The sequence below is a fragment of the Myotis nattereri genome (genome assembly GCF_964212035.1).
Source record: "Myotis nattereri genome assembly, chromosome: 18".
NCBI classification, from domain to species: Eukaryota; Metazoa; Chordata; class Mammalia; order Chiroptera; family Vespertilionidae; genus Myotis; species Myotis nattereri.
Genome location: NC_138093.1, coordinates 18,685,309 through 18,702,271, shown reverse-complemented (window position 1 = coordinate 18,702,271; position 16,963 = coordinate 18,685,309). Strand labels below are relative to the sequence as shown.

Sequence of the window (16,963 nt, the reverse complement as noted above, 5' to 3'; positions counted from 1 at the left end):
GGACTGTTAGATACAGCAAATAAAAATAGAGGACATACTTACACTAAAAGTTATTTATTTATCTGAAATTTAAATTTAACTGGACACCCTGTATTTTATCTGGCAACCCTATGTTGGAGGCTAGAAAGGCCAGGGCCAAATTTGGGGCTTCGCTTCAAATTAAATGTGCTGGCCTTCACAGTGTGCAAAACTTAAGCCACGGCTGTATCCTACTTTCCTCTTTTCTTTTCACTCCGATTTCTTTACTTAAGTACAAGTAAGGTATCATATCTCTTTGTGGAGTGCCTTAACATTCTTTGTGGATCGATCTTGTCAGAGCGTAAAAATTTTTCCCAACTTAGTATTATAAACCAAATGTTATGTGTCAATGATCACCAAGTTTAAAGTTTATAAGTGAACCACCATGATATTAAATAATGATATTAAAAATGATATCACTTACTGGAAACATCAGATGGCAAGAAGACATGAAAATCTGTGTGAGAAAATATTTGTTTGGCACTAAGGACAAAGAGTAAGAATAATACTTTTGATAAACAAAGTATGGTTAAAATGTCACTTCTCCTTTTTCACCAATAAGAAAAAGATACTGTCTACCATTATGGCAAATCTAGCACTGACATCTATCCTGGAAACAAACAATCAGCTTAAGAAAACAATGCCTTGCCTGGCCTGTGTGGCTCATTGGCTGAGCATCAACCTATGAGCCAGGTCGTCACGGTTTGATTCCTGGTCAGGGCACATGCCAGGGTTGAGAGCTTGATCCCCAGTAGGGGGTGTGCAGGAGGCACCCAATCAATGGTTCCTTCTCATTGATGATTCTATCTCTCTCTCCTTCTTCCTTCCTCTCTCTGAAATCAATAATATATATATAATACCTTAAAATATCCACTTTCTCAAATAAAAGTTTACAGGAGATCTGCATTTTAAGTCCCACACTATTATGGGAACTTCTTTCATTGATATAGGTTTTTTCTGGTCTTCAGTTTCTTCTTGAGTCAGTTTTTATAAATATATATATATATATAATCTCCTTCATGAAACAATCCCACACTCCTAACTTTCCTCTTCTCTCTATTTTCAGTTTCCTCTGCCAGCTGCTGTTCAGCTAACCCATCCTTTTGTATGGGAAAAATTTTAGCGCTTTTTTCTTCTTTCCCCGAATTAGGTGACTTCATTTGCATTGATTTTTTTTTACCCGGCTTATAGTGCTTTCGTTATTTAAAAGTTTTATGTAATCAACTTTATCAATTTTTTCTTTTATGGCTTCTGGATTATATCTGGCCTAAAAAGAATTAAACCATAGTTTAATTACTGTGACTTAATTACTATGTTGATGACTCCTAAATTTCAATCGCATCCTAATCTTTTTATTTATTTCAGAGAGGAAGGGAGAGATAGAAACATCAATGATGAGAGAGAATCACTGATTGGCTGCCTCCTGCACGCCCCCCACTGGGGATCAAGCCCACAACCTGGGCATGTGCCCTTGACTGAAACTGAACCTAGGACCTTTCAGTCCGCAGGCCAATGCTCTATCCACTGAACCAAACCAGCTAGGGCCTAATCTCTTTTCTAAGATACAGACTCATATAAACAGAGGCCTACTCAATATCTCTATTTAGATATGTCACAAGTGTCTCAAACAGAATATACCTAAATCAGAATCCATTACGGATCTTACTTCCTCAAACATTTCCCCTCTCCAGTACATTTGTAGTACAAATTTCTAGAAATGGGATTGCTGAGTGTGTGCAATAAGAGTGTAATTTTGATAGATACTGCCAAATTTCTTTTCAAAGGAGATGTATCAATTTATACTCACACTAGCAATGTAGCTATTTCCCCCATGGCCTTATCAATAGAATTTGCAATCCAACTTCTGAATATTTGTAATCTGGTAGATAAAAAAATAGTACTTTGTGTAGTATTAATTCATGTTTCAGTTATTATGAACAAGCTTGAGCAGATTTTCACATGTTTAAGGGCAATCTGAATTTATTATTTTATTGCTCATTTTACTGGTCTTGGTTAGTGACCAATAGGAGCTTTTGATATATTAAGATTATTGCCTGTGATATGATTTGCACATATTTGCCCCCAGTTTGTAAAGCTACTATGCCCCCAGTTTGTCTTTGACTTATTTTGTTTTACCATGCAGACATTTTTTCATTTTATACAGTCAAATCTATCAATATTTTTTTCTATGCCTTCTGGGTTAGTCAATTAAGCCTTCTTTGCTTCAAAATTAGAAAGGAATTGATCCGTGCCATCTAATATTTTCATGGTTTCATTTGTATTTTTAAGTCTTTCAGTCACTGGAGGTTATCCTGGTGAACAGAAGAGTAATATTGAAGTGCAAAATGAACCATGTCTTTCCTTTGCTCAAAACACTTTAATGGTTAAATTTCAATTTCTTAACATGGTCTATTAACTCCAGTGCAATTTGGCTCTGTTCTTTCTGTAAAATCATTATGTAACATCCTCTCTTTTACTCTCTGGGTCTCACTAGATTTCTTTCCATTCTTCAAACTAGTTATGCTTCTTCATGTCTCAGGATTTTGAATGAGCTGTTCTAGAACCAAAGTTAAATCTCTGTAACACACTGTTAAATCATCCAGGGTTTCTTCTTTGTAGCACCGACTGCTGTAATTAGTTGTGTAATTGTACATTCCCTGGCTATCTGCCCTGCTGGATTATAAACACACGAAAACAGACTCCAGGGGTCTCATTTACTACTGCAGCCTTTGTGTCTAAGCCCAGTGGCTTAAACATAGTAGCTTTACAAATATTGAATGAATGAATGAAAAATAACAGGCTTAATGAAAAATTCTTTTGATAATATCTAATGTCAATTTTTTTGTTTACTCACCAAATAACCTCTGACCTATAATTTATTCTGCTGAATAATCCATATAATCAGGAAGGCCATGCTTCAGGTAAATGACTAATACCAGGTATCCTAGCAGACACACATCTCCTTATGAATTAATAAACTGTATTCTGACTTTTAAATTAGCCTTTTATGAATATGACATGACTAGGCACAATCAAGTCCTAAACTTTAACTATTACTGAGAAACACAAACTTGGACTCTAAAATAAAAACCAAGTTTAGAATTTATAACAACTTACTTATTTAATATTATTGGCAGTAAACAGCCAAGCTGCTGTGTCAGTTAGCAGAGTGTGAGCCTAGACCAGCCGTGGGCAAACTACGGCCCGCTTGAAATGAATAAAACTAAAAAAAAAAAAAAAAAAAAAAAAAAAAGACCGTACCCTTTTATGTAATGATGTTTACTTTGAATTTATATTAGTTCACACAAACACTCCATCCATGCTTTTGTTCCGGCCCTCCGGTCCAGTTTAAGAACCCATTGTGGCCCTCGAGTCAAAAAGTTTGCCCACCCCTGGCCTATATACTCTCCTGACAAAGACATTATGAATACATTCAAACCACTAAGTACAACTCACCTCTTGAAAGTTATGTTGAGTGAACTTGTCTGCTATCCTTAGCAACTCACGACATGAATGTGTGTCAGCAAAAGCCCGAATACCAAGGCAGTTAGAGGGATCTAATTGTCTCTTTAAGAATTCGCAGCAGGCTTCCTGTATTTCTGCCAGCTGGAGGAGACAAGCAGCTGGCAGTAGGGTCTGAACATTGCCCTCTTCCACAGTTATCTGGGAGGTATATGCAAAGTCAATCAGCAGTTCCATAGCCCTCTCATCTATGTCTCGGATCACTACTTCTGTCTGCCGGCTCTCTGCCAATTCTCCTGTAAACATAGCGCGGAAGTAGGGACTACAGGCTGACAAAATGACTCGGTGGGCATATATCTTCTTAGCGCCCACAACTAGCACCACATCGCAGAGCTCCCGGTGCTTTCTCAGGAGGTTAATCACTTCCAAGGTTTGTCGAGGGTGCTTGTCTGAGATATAGGGCATACGGGCAGGTTGGGGAACCCCTTCTGGCAGTTTGTTGGGGTCTCCAAGGGTGCAGCGGCTTGTTACATCCATTCCAGTCTCTCCTGGTCGAATGTTGGTGCACCTACAGGAATGGCAGGGGGAGAGGGAAGAGAAGATGGCAGTATTATTAGAAGCTCACTCCTGTCATAAAAGTATTCCTAAGTCAAGAGACAGGGAAACCTATAGGTAACCGAAAGACAGAACCAAGTCCCCAAAGAGTTCCCGTTCTAAGAACTCTAGAACTCAAAACTTCTTTAAAGTCTCTCAAGGAATGAATAGTACTAATTCCAAGTCAGAGCACTTTCACTGTGAACTCCCATAAAATAAAGGACAATTCTTTTTTCATCTCAGTAGTCAGATTAGACTGTTTAGGCCAGTGGTCGGCAAACTGCGGCTCTTTGGCCCACATGTGGCTCTTCCACAAAATACTGACTTCTGCGCATGGGCCACGAAGTTTCAATCGCACTGTACGTGCGCGCCCGCACGTGGTATTTTGTGGAAGAGCCACACTCAAGGGGCCAGAGAGCGGCATGTGGCTCGCGAGCCGCAGTTTGCCAACCACTGGTTTAGACCATATCTTTTGCAACTGCCTGTACTAAATTAATAACACATTATGAAAAACATTTTTAAATTATGATCTGTGGACTTTAATTCCTTAATCTGGCTTAACCAAAATCTTGATAGTTGTCATTTTTCTAAAACACATAAATGTTTATTTCTGATTATCATTGGAAGATATTTTAAATTGCTCTAAGGTTCGGCACCAATATAGCCAATATAGCCAATGTTGCATGAAAAGGTCAGAAGAAAAATAGGCCAGGGTCCAAAACCTAACTTTATATGTAGTACTGTATTTCCTTTACCTGAAGATGTCTAGAGTTTACAGTTTATACAGTCAATCACAATGTTCTAAAAAAGTGAAAAACAACAACAAAAAAAACTGGGAAAAAATCACAAGCACAAGTATGTCCTTGGGATGCTTTGGATAATTGCTTAGGGCCAGACATAATTCAAGGGGATTCTTCAGTCTTTGAATGAGAGGAGAACTTAGAATAAAACTTTGTGATATTAAAGAATATTGAGGTATCAATTATATGGATAAATACTTGCTATATTGGCAGCTAGTAAGAAAAGCTTTGTATACCTTTAATTCAATATTCACAATTCTAAAAAGTTGTTATTAAATCAACTGTGTGTCTTACGAGTGAGGAAATGTAGTAAATACCTATGCATTTACATTATAAAGGCACAAACTTAAAAATCAAGAGCATGGTTCTTCCAACAGCAACCTGTTTTTCCAAAGCACTTATACATTCAATCTTTCCACGCTTGGCCTCAGCCCACAGGTGACTGTGTATGCTAGAGTATAAACTGTGCATAATTCCTGACGTCTGGCGGAAATAGTACTGTATATGCTTGACAAGTGAAAGACTGAAATATAAAGCTATGCAGTTAGATAATTTTACCACCCACATAAACCATCAAGAAGGCTTTTAGCCACGTGCATACTAGTGCCTTGTATGTAGTAGATGCTGAAAAAATAAACCACACGGGCAACAGTGGTAGAATCAGGCTTTAAAAAACCCCACCATTAAAGACAAGACCAATTCAAAAATTCCTGTTGTAATACTGATATTGCATGTAGAAGTTAAAGCATGTTTGTTGTAACCTTAATTATGCACATAAAGATGATACTGTTGAAATCAGATAAACAATTTTTTATCTCACCTAAGTAAAATATGAAAGCTAATTTCTACATATCTATTTTTTTGAAGTATGCCATAACAAAAAAAAACCCCTGCTGCTATTATTAGACTCTGACTTTAAATAATGGGTAATTTCTATATTATTATAGACTATGTGGTTAACAAACTTGGAAGGAATTCTCTTGAATGTGGTCATTCTCCAAAGTCTGTCCTCTCTGCTCTCTATACACATCTCATGGTTCCCATCACCCATGTGTGAATGGCTAAAGGAGTTTTATCTCCTATCTGGATAACTCAAGCTCATCTATCTCAATGCTATATCTAAAACTGATTCCTTGATTCTCTTCCTCCACTGGTGTCTCTCCTCTAGTCTTCCCCAGATCAATAAAAGGCAGTTTTATTCTTACATTGGCTCAGGCTAGAAATCTTGGAACCTTTCCTTTCCACCCTGAAACCCAAGCCATCAGCAAATCCTATCATTCTACCTCCACATAATACCTAAAATCCAACTATTTCTCTACATATCTAACTAGCCCCACCCTAAGTCAGGCTATCCTTACCTTTTAAAAGTATCATAATCTCATAAGTGGTCTTCTTGCTTCCACATTTGTTAATTTATATTCTCTTCTCTATACATTTATTTAGACCTTTTAATTATAAAAGACAAGATGAGGGCCCCCTGAATGATAAAGACCATTAGAATTGTTTGGTTGGCAGTATTTTTGGGTTTGTTTTGTTTTGAAATGGAAATAGAATATCATTAGGAGGACTTTTAGTTCACCATCATACTGTCTTACGTGAAGCTGTGCCATACATTGTGTAAACTACCTAAAGATCTATGAATTTGTTTTTTAACCTCTGCTATAGAGGTACTAGTATAAGGATTGTGACAAAATAAACTGTTTGGTAGAATAAAGTAACAGTAATTTTAAAGGGAGAAAGTTTTTGCAGGGGGAGGGTGAGAAAGGAAGAATTTTAAGAGAAAGGGAAATGAAGGGAAGGAGAAGAGGAAGAGGAAGGGAGGGAAGGGAAGGGAAAGAAAAGGGAAAGGAAAGGAAGGAAAGAGACTTTTAAAATGGTGGTGGGCCCTGGCTGGCTTGGATCGGTGGACAGAGCATCGGCCTGAGGACTGAAGGGTCACGGGTTTGCTTCCGGTCAAGGGCATATGCCTGGGTTGTGGGCTCGATCCCCTGTGGGGGCCATGTAGGAGGCAACCAATCAATGATTTTTCTCTCATCACTGATGTTTCTATCTCTCTCTCCCTCTCCCTTCCTCTCTGAAATCAATAAAAATATATTTAAAAATAAATAAATAAAACGGTGGTGGGTTATGATCTAAGGAGACAGCCAGTGAGAAAATGATGATGTCCAAAAAACTTTATGGCCCCCTCCACTATCCCTAAACTTTCAGTAAAACCTGAGGTATTCAATGGCAGCAGTTAATGGAGGCGAAGAAAGAGACAGTGAGGCCCTAGCCGGTTTGGCTCAGTGGACAGAGCATTGGCCTGCAGACTGAAGAGTCCCAGGTTTGATTCCAGTCAAGAGCACATGCCTAGTTGCATGCAGGCTGGATCCTCAGTGGAGGGTGTGCAGGAAGCAGCCAATCAATGAGTCTCTTTCATCATTGATGTTTCTATCTCTCTCTCTCCCTTCCCCTTCCTCTCTGAAATCAATAAAAAAGAATATATTTATATATATTTTTTATAAAGTATATCCTATATAATAAAGAGGTAATATGCAAATTAACCCACACACCCTCACAAGATGGCTGCCTGCAACCAGGCCAGCAGAGGGGTGAGGGATGACCAAATGACTGAACAAGCAGGCTGCATGGGGTGACCAGGCCGCTGGTGGGGGGGGGTGGGGGGGTGGGCGGGGCATGAAGGGCGACCAGGCCAGCAGGGAGCACAGCTGGGGACAACCAGGCCAGCGAGGGGGGGGCAGTTGGGGGCAACCAGGCTGGCAAAGGGGGGGGGGCAGTTAGGGGCAGCCAGGCCGGCAGAGGGGGGCAGTAAGAGGCTACCAGGGTGGCGGAGGGCTGGGGGAGGCAGTTAGAGGCAACCAGGTCGGCAGGGGGGTTGCAGTTGGGAGTGACCAGGCCGGCGGGGGGGCAGTTAGGGGTGACCAGGCCAGCACTCAGAGGCAGTGAGGGGCAATCAGGCCGGCATGCAGAGGCAGTGAGGGGTGATCAGGCCAGTGGGGGGTGGGGTAGTTAGGGGTGACCAGGCAGGCAGGCGAGCAATTAGGAGCCAGTGGTCCAGGACTGTGAGAGGGATGTCTGACATTCTCCGAGTGGTCCCGGATTGGAGAGGGTGCAGGCTGGTCTGAGGGGACACCCTCCCCCCATGAATTTCGTGCACCGGGCCTCTTGTATATATATATAAAGAAAGACAGCGAGTATGAACCATTTTTAGAAAGAAGCTTTTCTGTGAAGAGATACAGTGCTATGTCTGCTTAAAGAAGTCAAAGACTGGAAAATAATTATATACTGACACTAAGAACCCAAAGGTGGGAGAAGTTTAAAAATACAAGCAAGAGGGGGAGAATAAATGATGGAATGAGATCCTTGAAGAGTGGGAGTGCAGAGAACCAAAACCAGAGGAATGGAACTTCGATGTAAGAGATCAGAGAAAAGGTGTGGGAGGGAGATAATGTGGAAACAGATACATTTATTTTGGGGTAAGAAGGTGTCAGGAATTAGGGAAGTTCATAAAGACCTCTATTTTTCTGTGAAGCTGGGAGTAGGAGGGTGGCAGGTCATCTTCTGGCTGTGAGCAGAATGGTGACAGGATTATGAGAAGAATGGGTAATGACGTGGAAGAGCTGCTATGGGGAATCAGTGAAGACTCAGAAATATTGTTGGATAACACTGTTGGCCCAAATGATATTAAAGACTCATGAATTCCCCGTGGCTGTTTTATCTAGTGGTAATCAACAGCCCAAATCAGAGAAAAGAAATGCCTGCATATAATTAGGCATAATAGAAATGCCTAATTAATAGGTATGCCTGAAATACCACAGACAAAACGAGTTGAATGATGGCTAGAAAATGGTTGAAACTGTGTGAAGAGAGAAGGGGGAATGGCATGTTAATTTTGACAAAGAACAGATGGAATGAACATTCAAGAGATTATGGTCAGAAAACAAGTCATTAGCATTTATGATTTCAGAGAGTTTTTCTGAGTGACAGTAGAAACGCATTGTGGAAGTGAGTGAAGGTGAAAGTCACAAGAATTTAAGAAGCCAAGGAAGTGCAGGCTAGGTAAATGGCTGTGTCATTCCCATGAATATTAATATATCCTAAAATCATAGTGAGGAGAAGAATCAAGTCATGTGTATACCGGAAGCATAAACCAAAAAACAAACCAAACACCTTAAATATTCTTCATGTTTACCAAAGGAATGTTACAACTCTGGTACCTCCCTAAATAAATATAATTTCTATCCACCCAAAATTTGTGAGTCAACTTCAGATTTCAGAGCTATCATGTCACACATTCCTCAGATCTTGTAATCCCAAAGTAATATTCCTCATTGAGGAAAGAGTCATTTTCTGTAAGTGGGTAAGATAAGTTGAAATCAAGCACAATAAAAAGTTTAGAAAACAGTCTCCGATTCTAAAACATTTATAATCAATTTTACCTCTTTGTCCAAAGACCTACAGAATTTTTCCTTAGCTTGGAATTATGTTCCTAAGCTAAGAACCTTTCTCTCTCTCTCAAAATCAAGACAGCGAGTGTGAGAGGGAGACAGAGAGAGAGGCATCAATGTGAAAGGGAAACACCAGAAGCTTCCTACACACACCCTACCAGGGACGAAGCCCACAACCCGGGTATGTTCCCTGACCGGGAATTGAACTGGCAACCTTTCAGTGTACGGATGATACTCAACCAACAGAGCCACACTGGCCAGGGGTAAGTGAACATCTCTCCTTTTATATTTCAAACATTTTGTTTTAATTTGGAAATTAACAGCCTGAGCTTAGAAAAAAGATTCAGCTGGTTTGACCCTCATTTAAAGTCCCAAACACACTGAGAATAGAGAGAACTAGAGGTTCGAGTACAGAAATCCTTAAGATAGAAAACCCATCTGTTATTGTAAGTGCCAGTTCTGGTTATTAGAAGGGCACCTGCTAGGCACTACATCCCATACCTAATTCCACACCAGAATGCCAAGCTGTTAACCCTTAATCTGAAAACAGGTCATGAATGATTCAGCTCAAGACATCTTACCACTGCTTCTTGGACAAAATAAGGGTCAGCTTGGGTGCTTCAGCCCGACAGTCAAGGCAAGGTGAAGGAGGCAGGGCAAACGGCAATGAAAACCAGCTGATCTCCCTTTAGGTAAGGAAAGCAAAAACCTTCCTGGGTTCCCCTCAGCAACTTTGCTGACATCTCACTGAGAACTCTGTTACACAGCTATCCCAAAATGCAAGGATTAAGATAGCAAGCATAATATTTAATTTTCTTATGTCTACAGTAAAGGGAGGAAAGGAAGGAGAGGTGTTGAGCAAGGAGCACCCAGATCAAGCAATACATCTTATACTACTACTTTTAAGCAAACATTTTCGACTGACTGGAATAGGAAATTCTAAAGATCTGAATGGGATTTTTTTTGTTTTGTTTTGCATTTGAAGTTGAACTCAAGGAGAAACTTGTTTGATCTTCACTGTGAGTGAAAACTGATGAAACTCTAAATACAATTAAATAAAACAAGACCCAAAGAACCTAAAACTTCTTGCCCATTTTAGAATCCTTACAGGCTTTTTGTCTTAGATCACACCTTAAATTGCACTGGTACTCCCTAGAGTTCTGTCTTTGGCATCCTTCTTTTCTGTTTTACCCTCATTCACATCTACAACTTCTAGAACCTTCTGTGCACTGACACACAATTTTTTTTTTTTTTTAATCGCCAACCCAAACTGCTCTTCTGCTCCAGACCCATATTCTAATTGGCATCTCTACTTGGCTTGAGCCAAGTGATGGTGATAAAGAAAGAGCTGTAACTAAATGGCACCAGAATTCTCCAAAATGATTTTAAGTAACTGGCAGTATTATGTAATAATGCAGAAAAAATGGGTGTAATTAAATGAGTATTTTATATAGAAATTACTGATAAAAACATTCCCACGCTGTGCCTCTTTTTAAAGAATAATAAGCTCTTATTTTAGCAATTACATAAGATATAAAATTTATGGCAGCTGAGGATGAGAAGCAATTTGTGGTTTTATAACCATGTTGAAGTGATGAAGTACATGTGTTGTTAATTTCATGTGCTTTCTGTCAAGTATTATTGCTACTATAGAGTAAGATATAAATAACATAATGGCATTTGTTACATACATAACATCTTTTCATCTGGAGATTTCAAACCATTTCAAGCATTCATTATTCCCAATATCCTGATCAGATACATTAGAGAGGTAAATTGAGGCACAGAGAGGTGAACAGCTCAAGGTCAATAAAAAAAATCAATAACAGATCTGGAAAAAGATATATTCTGATTTTTGCTCCCAGTTTTAAGTTATAAGCCATATCCCCATCATGAAATGTTTCTTTTCTTAAAAGGATCTGCCACATTGTTTATCTTTGATGTTAAATAGCAAATAATTAAGTATAGTTCAATTAATGTAAAATGAGTTTAAAAAATGAACTTGAACTGGGCTGATTGTTTCAATAAGGGCTCTTGTTCTACTTGTTAGAACAGATTGAGAAAAAGTATTACTGAGTTTTAGGGTTGGGAGGACCTATAATTGCCTACATTTCCCCACAAACTGTTTTGCTTTTCTATGGACCGAGTTATTATGTCCAATATCTTTTTTAAAAAGATATTAATTTTTAGAGAGAGAGGAATGGAGAGAGTGATAGAAACATCCATGATGAGAGAGAATCATGATCAGCTGCCTCCTGAGCGCCCCTGTGGGTTAACCCAAAATCTGGGCATGGGCCCTGACCGGGGCAGAACCAGTGATCTCTTGGTTCCTGGGTAGAGGCTCAACCACTGACCCACACCAGTGGGGCTGGCCAGTACCTTTTATACTCCTCAATCTTCCCTGCAACGTGGCTATTTTAATTAACAGAACAATTGTATTACCAAATATCAATGAAATAACTAAAACAATCATTAGACATTCAGTACAGTGTATTATAAATCATCATTATACGTATATGGCAACAGAACCCTCTACAGGGGATGAAAGACTGTAATCCATCCATATATCACGGTGCACTTAACGATTATCCCCAAAAATTACCATACAAAGGAACATTTCAATATTAACGACGACACAAAATTCATAGTACTCCTTAGAAACTTTTCTATATAGTTCTCTATTTAAAAGCTATTAATTTCTGATATTATTTCTTTTAGAACAAAAAACTTTAGTAAACTTAAAAAAAAACATTGTGAACTTTAAAAAAGATTTGTAAACTTAAAAAAAAAATTTTTTTAAATGAAGCCCTGAATGATCATGCGCTGGATTTCAGTGAAACCGAAGGTTTTCTTCCTAAATGCCTACCTGCGCATTGGCTTTCCTTCCATGCACCATGAAAAGTACCCTTCACCACGCTCTACAGCCGAACCTAAGACAACAGAAAAGCAGCAACTTAATAAAAACTATTTCTCAGCGATACACCATTTCGCGTCCGGTTATATTACAGACCTTTTGCAGATGCACAAGCACAGCCTTTACCCAGGACCTTACAGTGGTTCTCAACCTTCCTAATGCCATTTAATACAGTTCCTCATGTTGTGGTGACCCCCAATTTCATTGTTACAAATTGAACATAATTAAAGCCTAGTGATTAATCACAAAAACAATATGTAATTATATGTGTGTTTTCCGATGGTCTTAGGCGACTCCTGTGAAAGGGTCGTTCGACCCCCAAAGGGGTCGCGACCCACAGGTTGAGAACCGCTGCAGATGACTATCCTTCACCTGAATCGGTTGGAGGTGAAGGCGAGGGGACGCGCGCTCAACAGGCTCCACCGCCAGGTCCGTCTCCCTTCAAACGGCGCTCGGAGGCGTCCCGTCCGCCCTCCCGCCAGGCGCACCCTCAGCGCGCCCACCGGGTGCCCACGGCGGCTCTAACTCAGACGAATAGGGAGCGGCCGGTTCAACAACGGACCTGAAAGCAATGAACCTGTCTGGAAGCGACAGCGGCAGGGGAGGCATTTTGCCTTTAAAAACAAAAACGCCGCCTCCGACAGCCGGGCAGCTTTTTTTTTTTTTTTTTTAATATATTTTATTGATTTTTTACAGAGAGGAAGGGAGAGGGATAGAGAGTTAGAAACATCGATGAGAGAGAAACATCGATCAGCTGCCTCCTGCACATCTCCCACTGGGGATGTGCCCGCAACCCAGGTACATGCCCCTGACCGGAATCGAACCTGGGACCCCTCAGTCCGCAAGCCGACGCTCTATCCACTGAGCCAAACCGGTTTCGGCCAGCCGGGCAGCTTTAACGGTACAGAGACACGAACGCTCCGGGTTCACATTCCCTTCACCAGCCCTTCCCTGTCCCCGAAACCATGTCCACCGCCCACTCGGCACGCTCTCGCTAGGTCCCCAGGGGTAAATGGGGCGCTTCTCCCTCGTCCCAGCCCTTGTCTGGGGAAGCTGTGCAGACAAGCCCCAACCCCCAGGCGGGACAGGACAGCCCTGCGCCTCCCGGGCTCCGGGGTGGGGCGGACAGCCGGCTGGAGTGCAGGCTGGTGCCCCACGAGGCCCAGCCCCAGCGCCCCAACAGCCCCTTCTCGGCGCCGAGTGACAGGCGGAGGGCGAAGCTCGGCCCTTACCCGACGCGGAGACTCGGCAACTTGGAAGCACAGATGTGCAAAGCGAGCCCGGGGCGTTCTCCACTGTCCCTGCTCTCAGGCGGCTCACTCACCGGCTCGGACACTTTCCTGTCCCTTTGCCGCAGCCTCCCCCGCCTGGTCCGCCCGCCGCCTCCTCTCCGCCTCCGCCTCTGCAGCCGCTAGCGCCGGCAGGATGCCACTCCTCGAGCTGCTTCCTCCCCGTCCCTCGCTCCGTTCAGCAGCAGGAAGCGGTCCTCATCTTAAATAGTTCCCCCCTGGAACTCACTTATTCTGCTAAGAGGTTCCGGCGCGGCTCCGGAAGTAGCCGATCTCCTTGCATCCAGTTCTTTCTATCCCAAAGATGACTACTTTGCGAGTTCACCGCCGAACTGGCAGTATTTGAGTACTGACGCCTCCTTTAAAAAAATAAAAATAAAAATCTTTATTGTTGAAGGTATTACATATGGCTCCCTTTCCCCCCCATAGTCCCCTTTCAGCCCGCCCCCATTCCCCCTCACCCCTTCGCCCCAGGCCTTCACCACCCTATAGTCTGTGTCCTCGGGTTATGCATAAATGCATAAAGGTCTTTGGCTGAAGCCGCCACATCGCTCCCTTGTTTTCCCCAGCTGAAGGCAATAGGAAGACGAGCCTAGTCAGAGAAAGCTAGGAATTTTGATTTATTTGTAGCAGGTGAGTCTCCTGTAGGCACATAGATGGACGCATGCTCGCATGGGGTCGACATATATCTATTAGGCCCATACTATGTGCAAACTGCTGAGGACGCACAGCCAAATCAGAAGTGGACTCCACCGCGGAGATTTTCCACATTTTAACTTTCAAAATACCAGAGTTTTATCCACGATTTTAAGGCTACGTGTCAACTTGCCCTTTCACTTAATTAACCACCAGACACTAGCAGAACACTTCTGGGGGTGGGGGGAACTTTCAAATTTGCTATTTGCCTGATTTTTCCACAGCACATAGCCACGTGAGTTTTACTATATATTTAGAAAAAAAAATAAGTGGTAGGGTAGGGGGGATACAATTTCAGTAATATCAGTGAAACACGTGGTGGTTTCCTAATAAATATACAGTTAAGCACAAATTAACCAGATTTTCCTTTAACAGTTCTTCACACGGGATATTCAAAGGTTTGTCCACTTGCTTCTGAAAGAGAAAGAATAACTTTTGCTAGTTAGCTTGTAGTGGAGAATGCATTGCCTTTAGGTCTAGAGACCCATAGGTTTAAATCCTAGTCCTGTGACTGACTAGCTTTGTGATTTTGGTCCGATTTCTTGGTGCTCTGCCCTCAGCAAACTGTATATTCTGATGGGAGGAGACATTCTAGTGTAGTGGTTCTCAACCTTGGCTGCACATTAGAATCACCTGGGAATCTTTTTTTTTTAATTAAATCTTTATTGTTCAGATTATTACATTTGTTCCTCTTCCCCCCCCCCCCCCCCATAACTCCCCTCCTTCCAGTTCCCAAGGGAATCTTTTTAAAATCCTGATTTCTGGGCCTCATCCTCCGGAAATTCTGTTTCTTTGTTACTAATGTTGTGGCCTCACCCCATAACAAAGAAACAGAATTTCCGGAGGATGAGGCCCAGAAATCAGGATTTTAAAAAGATTCTCAGGTGATTCTAATGTGCAGCCAAGGTTGAGAACCACTGTTCTAGTGGGTGCAATGTATCAGGCAAAGAGATATATAGAAGAAATAGGGGTGGCCTGTTGCTAAGCTCACGTGATGCTGTTTAATTAAATAGATTGATAAATTGGCAATTAAATGCTAAGCAGCCCAGACTAGTTTGGCTCAGTGGATAGAGCATGGGCCTGTGGACTGAAGGGTCTGGAGTTTGATTCTGGTCAAGGGCATGTACTTTGGTTGCAGGCACATCCCCAGTAGGGGGTGTGCAGGAGTCAGCTGATCGATGTTTCTCTCTCATCGATGTTTCTAACACTCTATCCCTCTCCTCTCTGTAAAAAATCAATAAACAATATATTAAAAAACAAACAAACACTAAGCAGGAAAGCCAAAGGGTTTCCTAGGTAACAAATACAGGGGCTCTCCTCTTCTGTAAGCTGAGGACCAGGTCCAGGACTTAATCATGAGAGTAGCAGAGCCTCAAAGAAGATTAAACTCTCAATATTGGCAAGTCTGCTATGCCCAGGACAGGGTACTAGTTGGGAAAGAGTGGAACCTTAACAATGGGATGGAGACATCTGGTGGAGTACACACAGGACTGACTTCTGAAGGTGCTGGAACAAGGACAGAATACAAAGTTGAACAGGGGAGACTTAACTGGAAAGCACTCTCCTGGGATAGGGGATCTAAGCACCATGGCAAAGATCTCAGGAGATAGTACAAACATGCCGCTAGAATGGCTTCCTAAGCATGGAGAGTGATGGCCCCTACTAGATGAGGTCACGATGCCAGGATTGCCATGCAAGGCAGTGGAACAAGGGATTAAAATGTTAAAAAAAAAAAAAAAGTGAGCAAGCTAGAGTGGATATACAATGCAAGCCTGGAAAACCCAGAAGGCAGTTAGAATCCATGCGAGGGACCAGAGGGCACATTCTTTTGATACCCCATCCCATTGTCCACCCCACCCCCATTTTAAAAATCCTCTGTTTTGGATCTTAAATAACTGAATCAAGAGAGAGAAAGTTTCCAAGTTCCTTCCACTCCTGCCATAGTTGGCACTTGGGAGGTCTCAGGAAATGCCACTTGGTGGCCATGACCATAGCCATAGGTGAAAGATCTCCCACAGACTAGAAAATTAAGCTGCCCATTAGAATTACTGTCTTTCGTCGTTTTTAGATGGCATCTTCATATTTCTGGAAAATTCTTCCATTTAAAGGCCAAAGATAAGCTACCAATGGGCACACCTTACTTTTAAATTTTATTTTTTTGTTTTTGTAAAACAAATATAGACCGTATTACAGAAAACTTACAAAATAAAGAAAAACCCCCGCACACCACCTTCCGAACACAGCGATGTTAATCATTAAGATTTTAATCGTCCCGCTGCGTCTTTCCCGCAGATCCTCGCACCTGGCATTTTGACCCGTGTGTGCAGCGTTAGCGTCGGGGTGAGTCGTCGCCATGGTAACCGCGGAAGCCGGGGATCCCGGGAGCTGAGAGTGCTGGGTCCGGGCGCCGAGGGCCCAGGTGGGCGTGTGGGGAATGGGTAGCTCCCAGCCGGGCAGCTGGGGCGGGTGGGGTGGGCGGGGAGGGAACTTTGCGGAGCGGGTCCCGCCTCGGGGATCCGGGAGGTGCCTGCGGGGTTCAGGCCGAAAGGCGAACTCTGGTGCCCCCTCTGCCACTCTTGGCAGGGCTGCCGCTCCCTATCCTCTTCCTCAGGCCTCCCCTTTGCTTAGCCCTGGGGACCTTCCTGAGCCGGGACAAGGGACTACATTGTAAAAAATCCAGTTGGTTTAAAAGACCCTTGAGCTCTATTCCTCCAGCTACAACCTCAGGCTGCCTTGACTGCC

The 16,963-nt window shown here is 42.2% G+C and overlaps 1 protein-coding gene across 3 annotated transcripts in view; it reads right to left on the bottom strand.

Moving 5' to 3' along the window:
* The window catches only part of KLHL20 (kelch like family member 20), a 33,668-nt gene extending 19,962 nt beyond the window's left edge, over positions 1 to 13,706 (bottom strand). Inside the window, exons 1-4 of one of the 3 annotated variants that reach the window (XM_081111867.1) lie at positions 13,561 to 13,699; positions 12,189 to 12,252; positions 3,475 to 4,048; positions 443 to 475 (exon numbers count right to left, since the gene is read on the bottom strand). In XM_081111867.1, the coding sequence (XP_080967993.1) occupies positions 443 to 475; positions 3,475 to 4,048; positions 12,189 to 12,211 (630 nt within the window). In that variant the 5' untranslated portion in view covers positions 12,212 to 12,252; positions 13,561 to 13,699. Of the gene's footprint in view, positions 1 to 442; positions 476 to 3,474; positions 4,049 to 12,188; positions 12,253 to 13,468 lie in introns of all 3 variants that reach the window. The other 2 variants (XM_081111869.1, XM_081111868.1) reach the window with 2 other exon arrangements.
* Between the last annotated feature and the right edge of the window lie 3,257 nt (positions 13,707 to 16,963).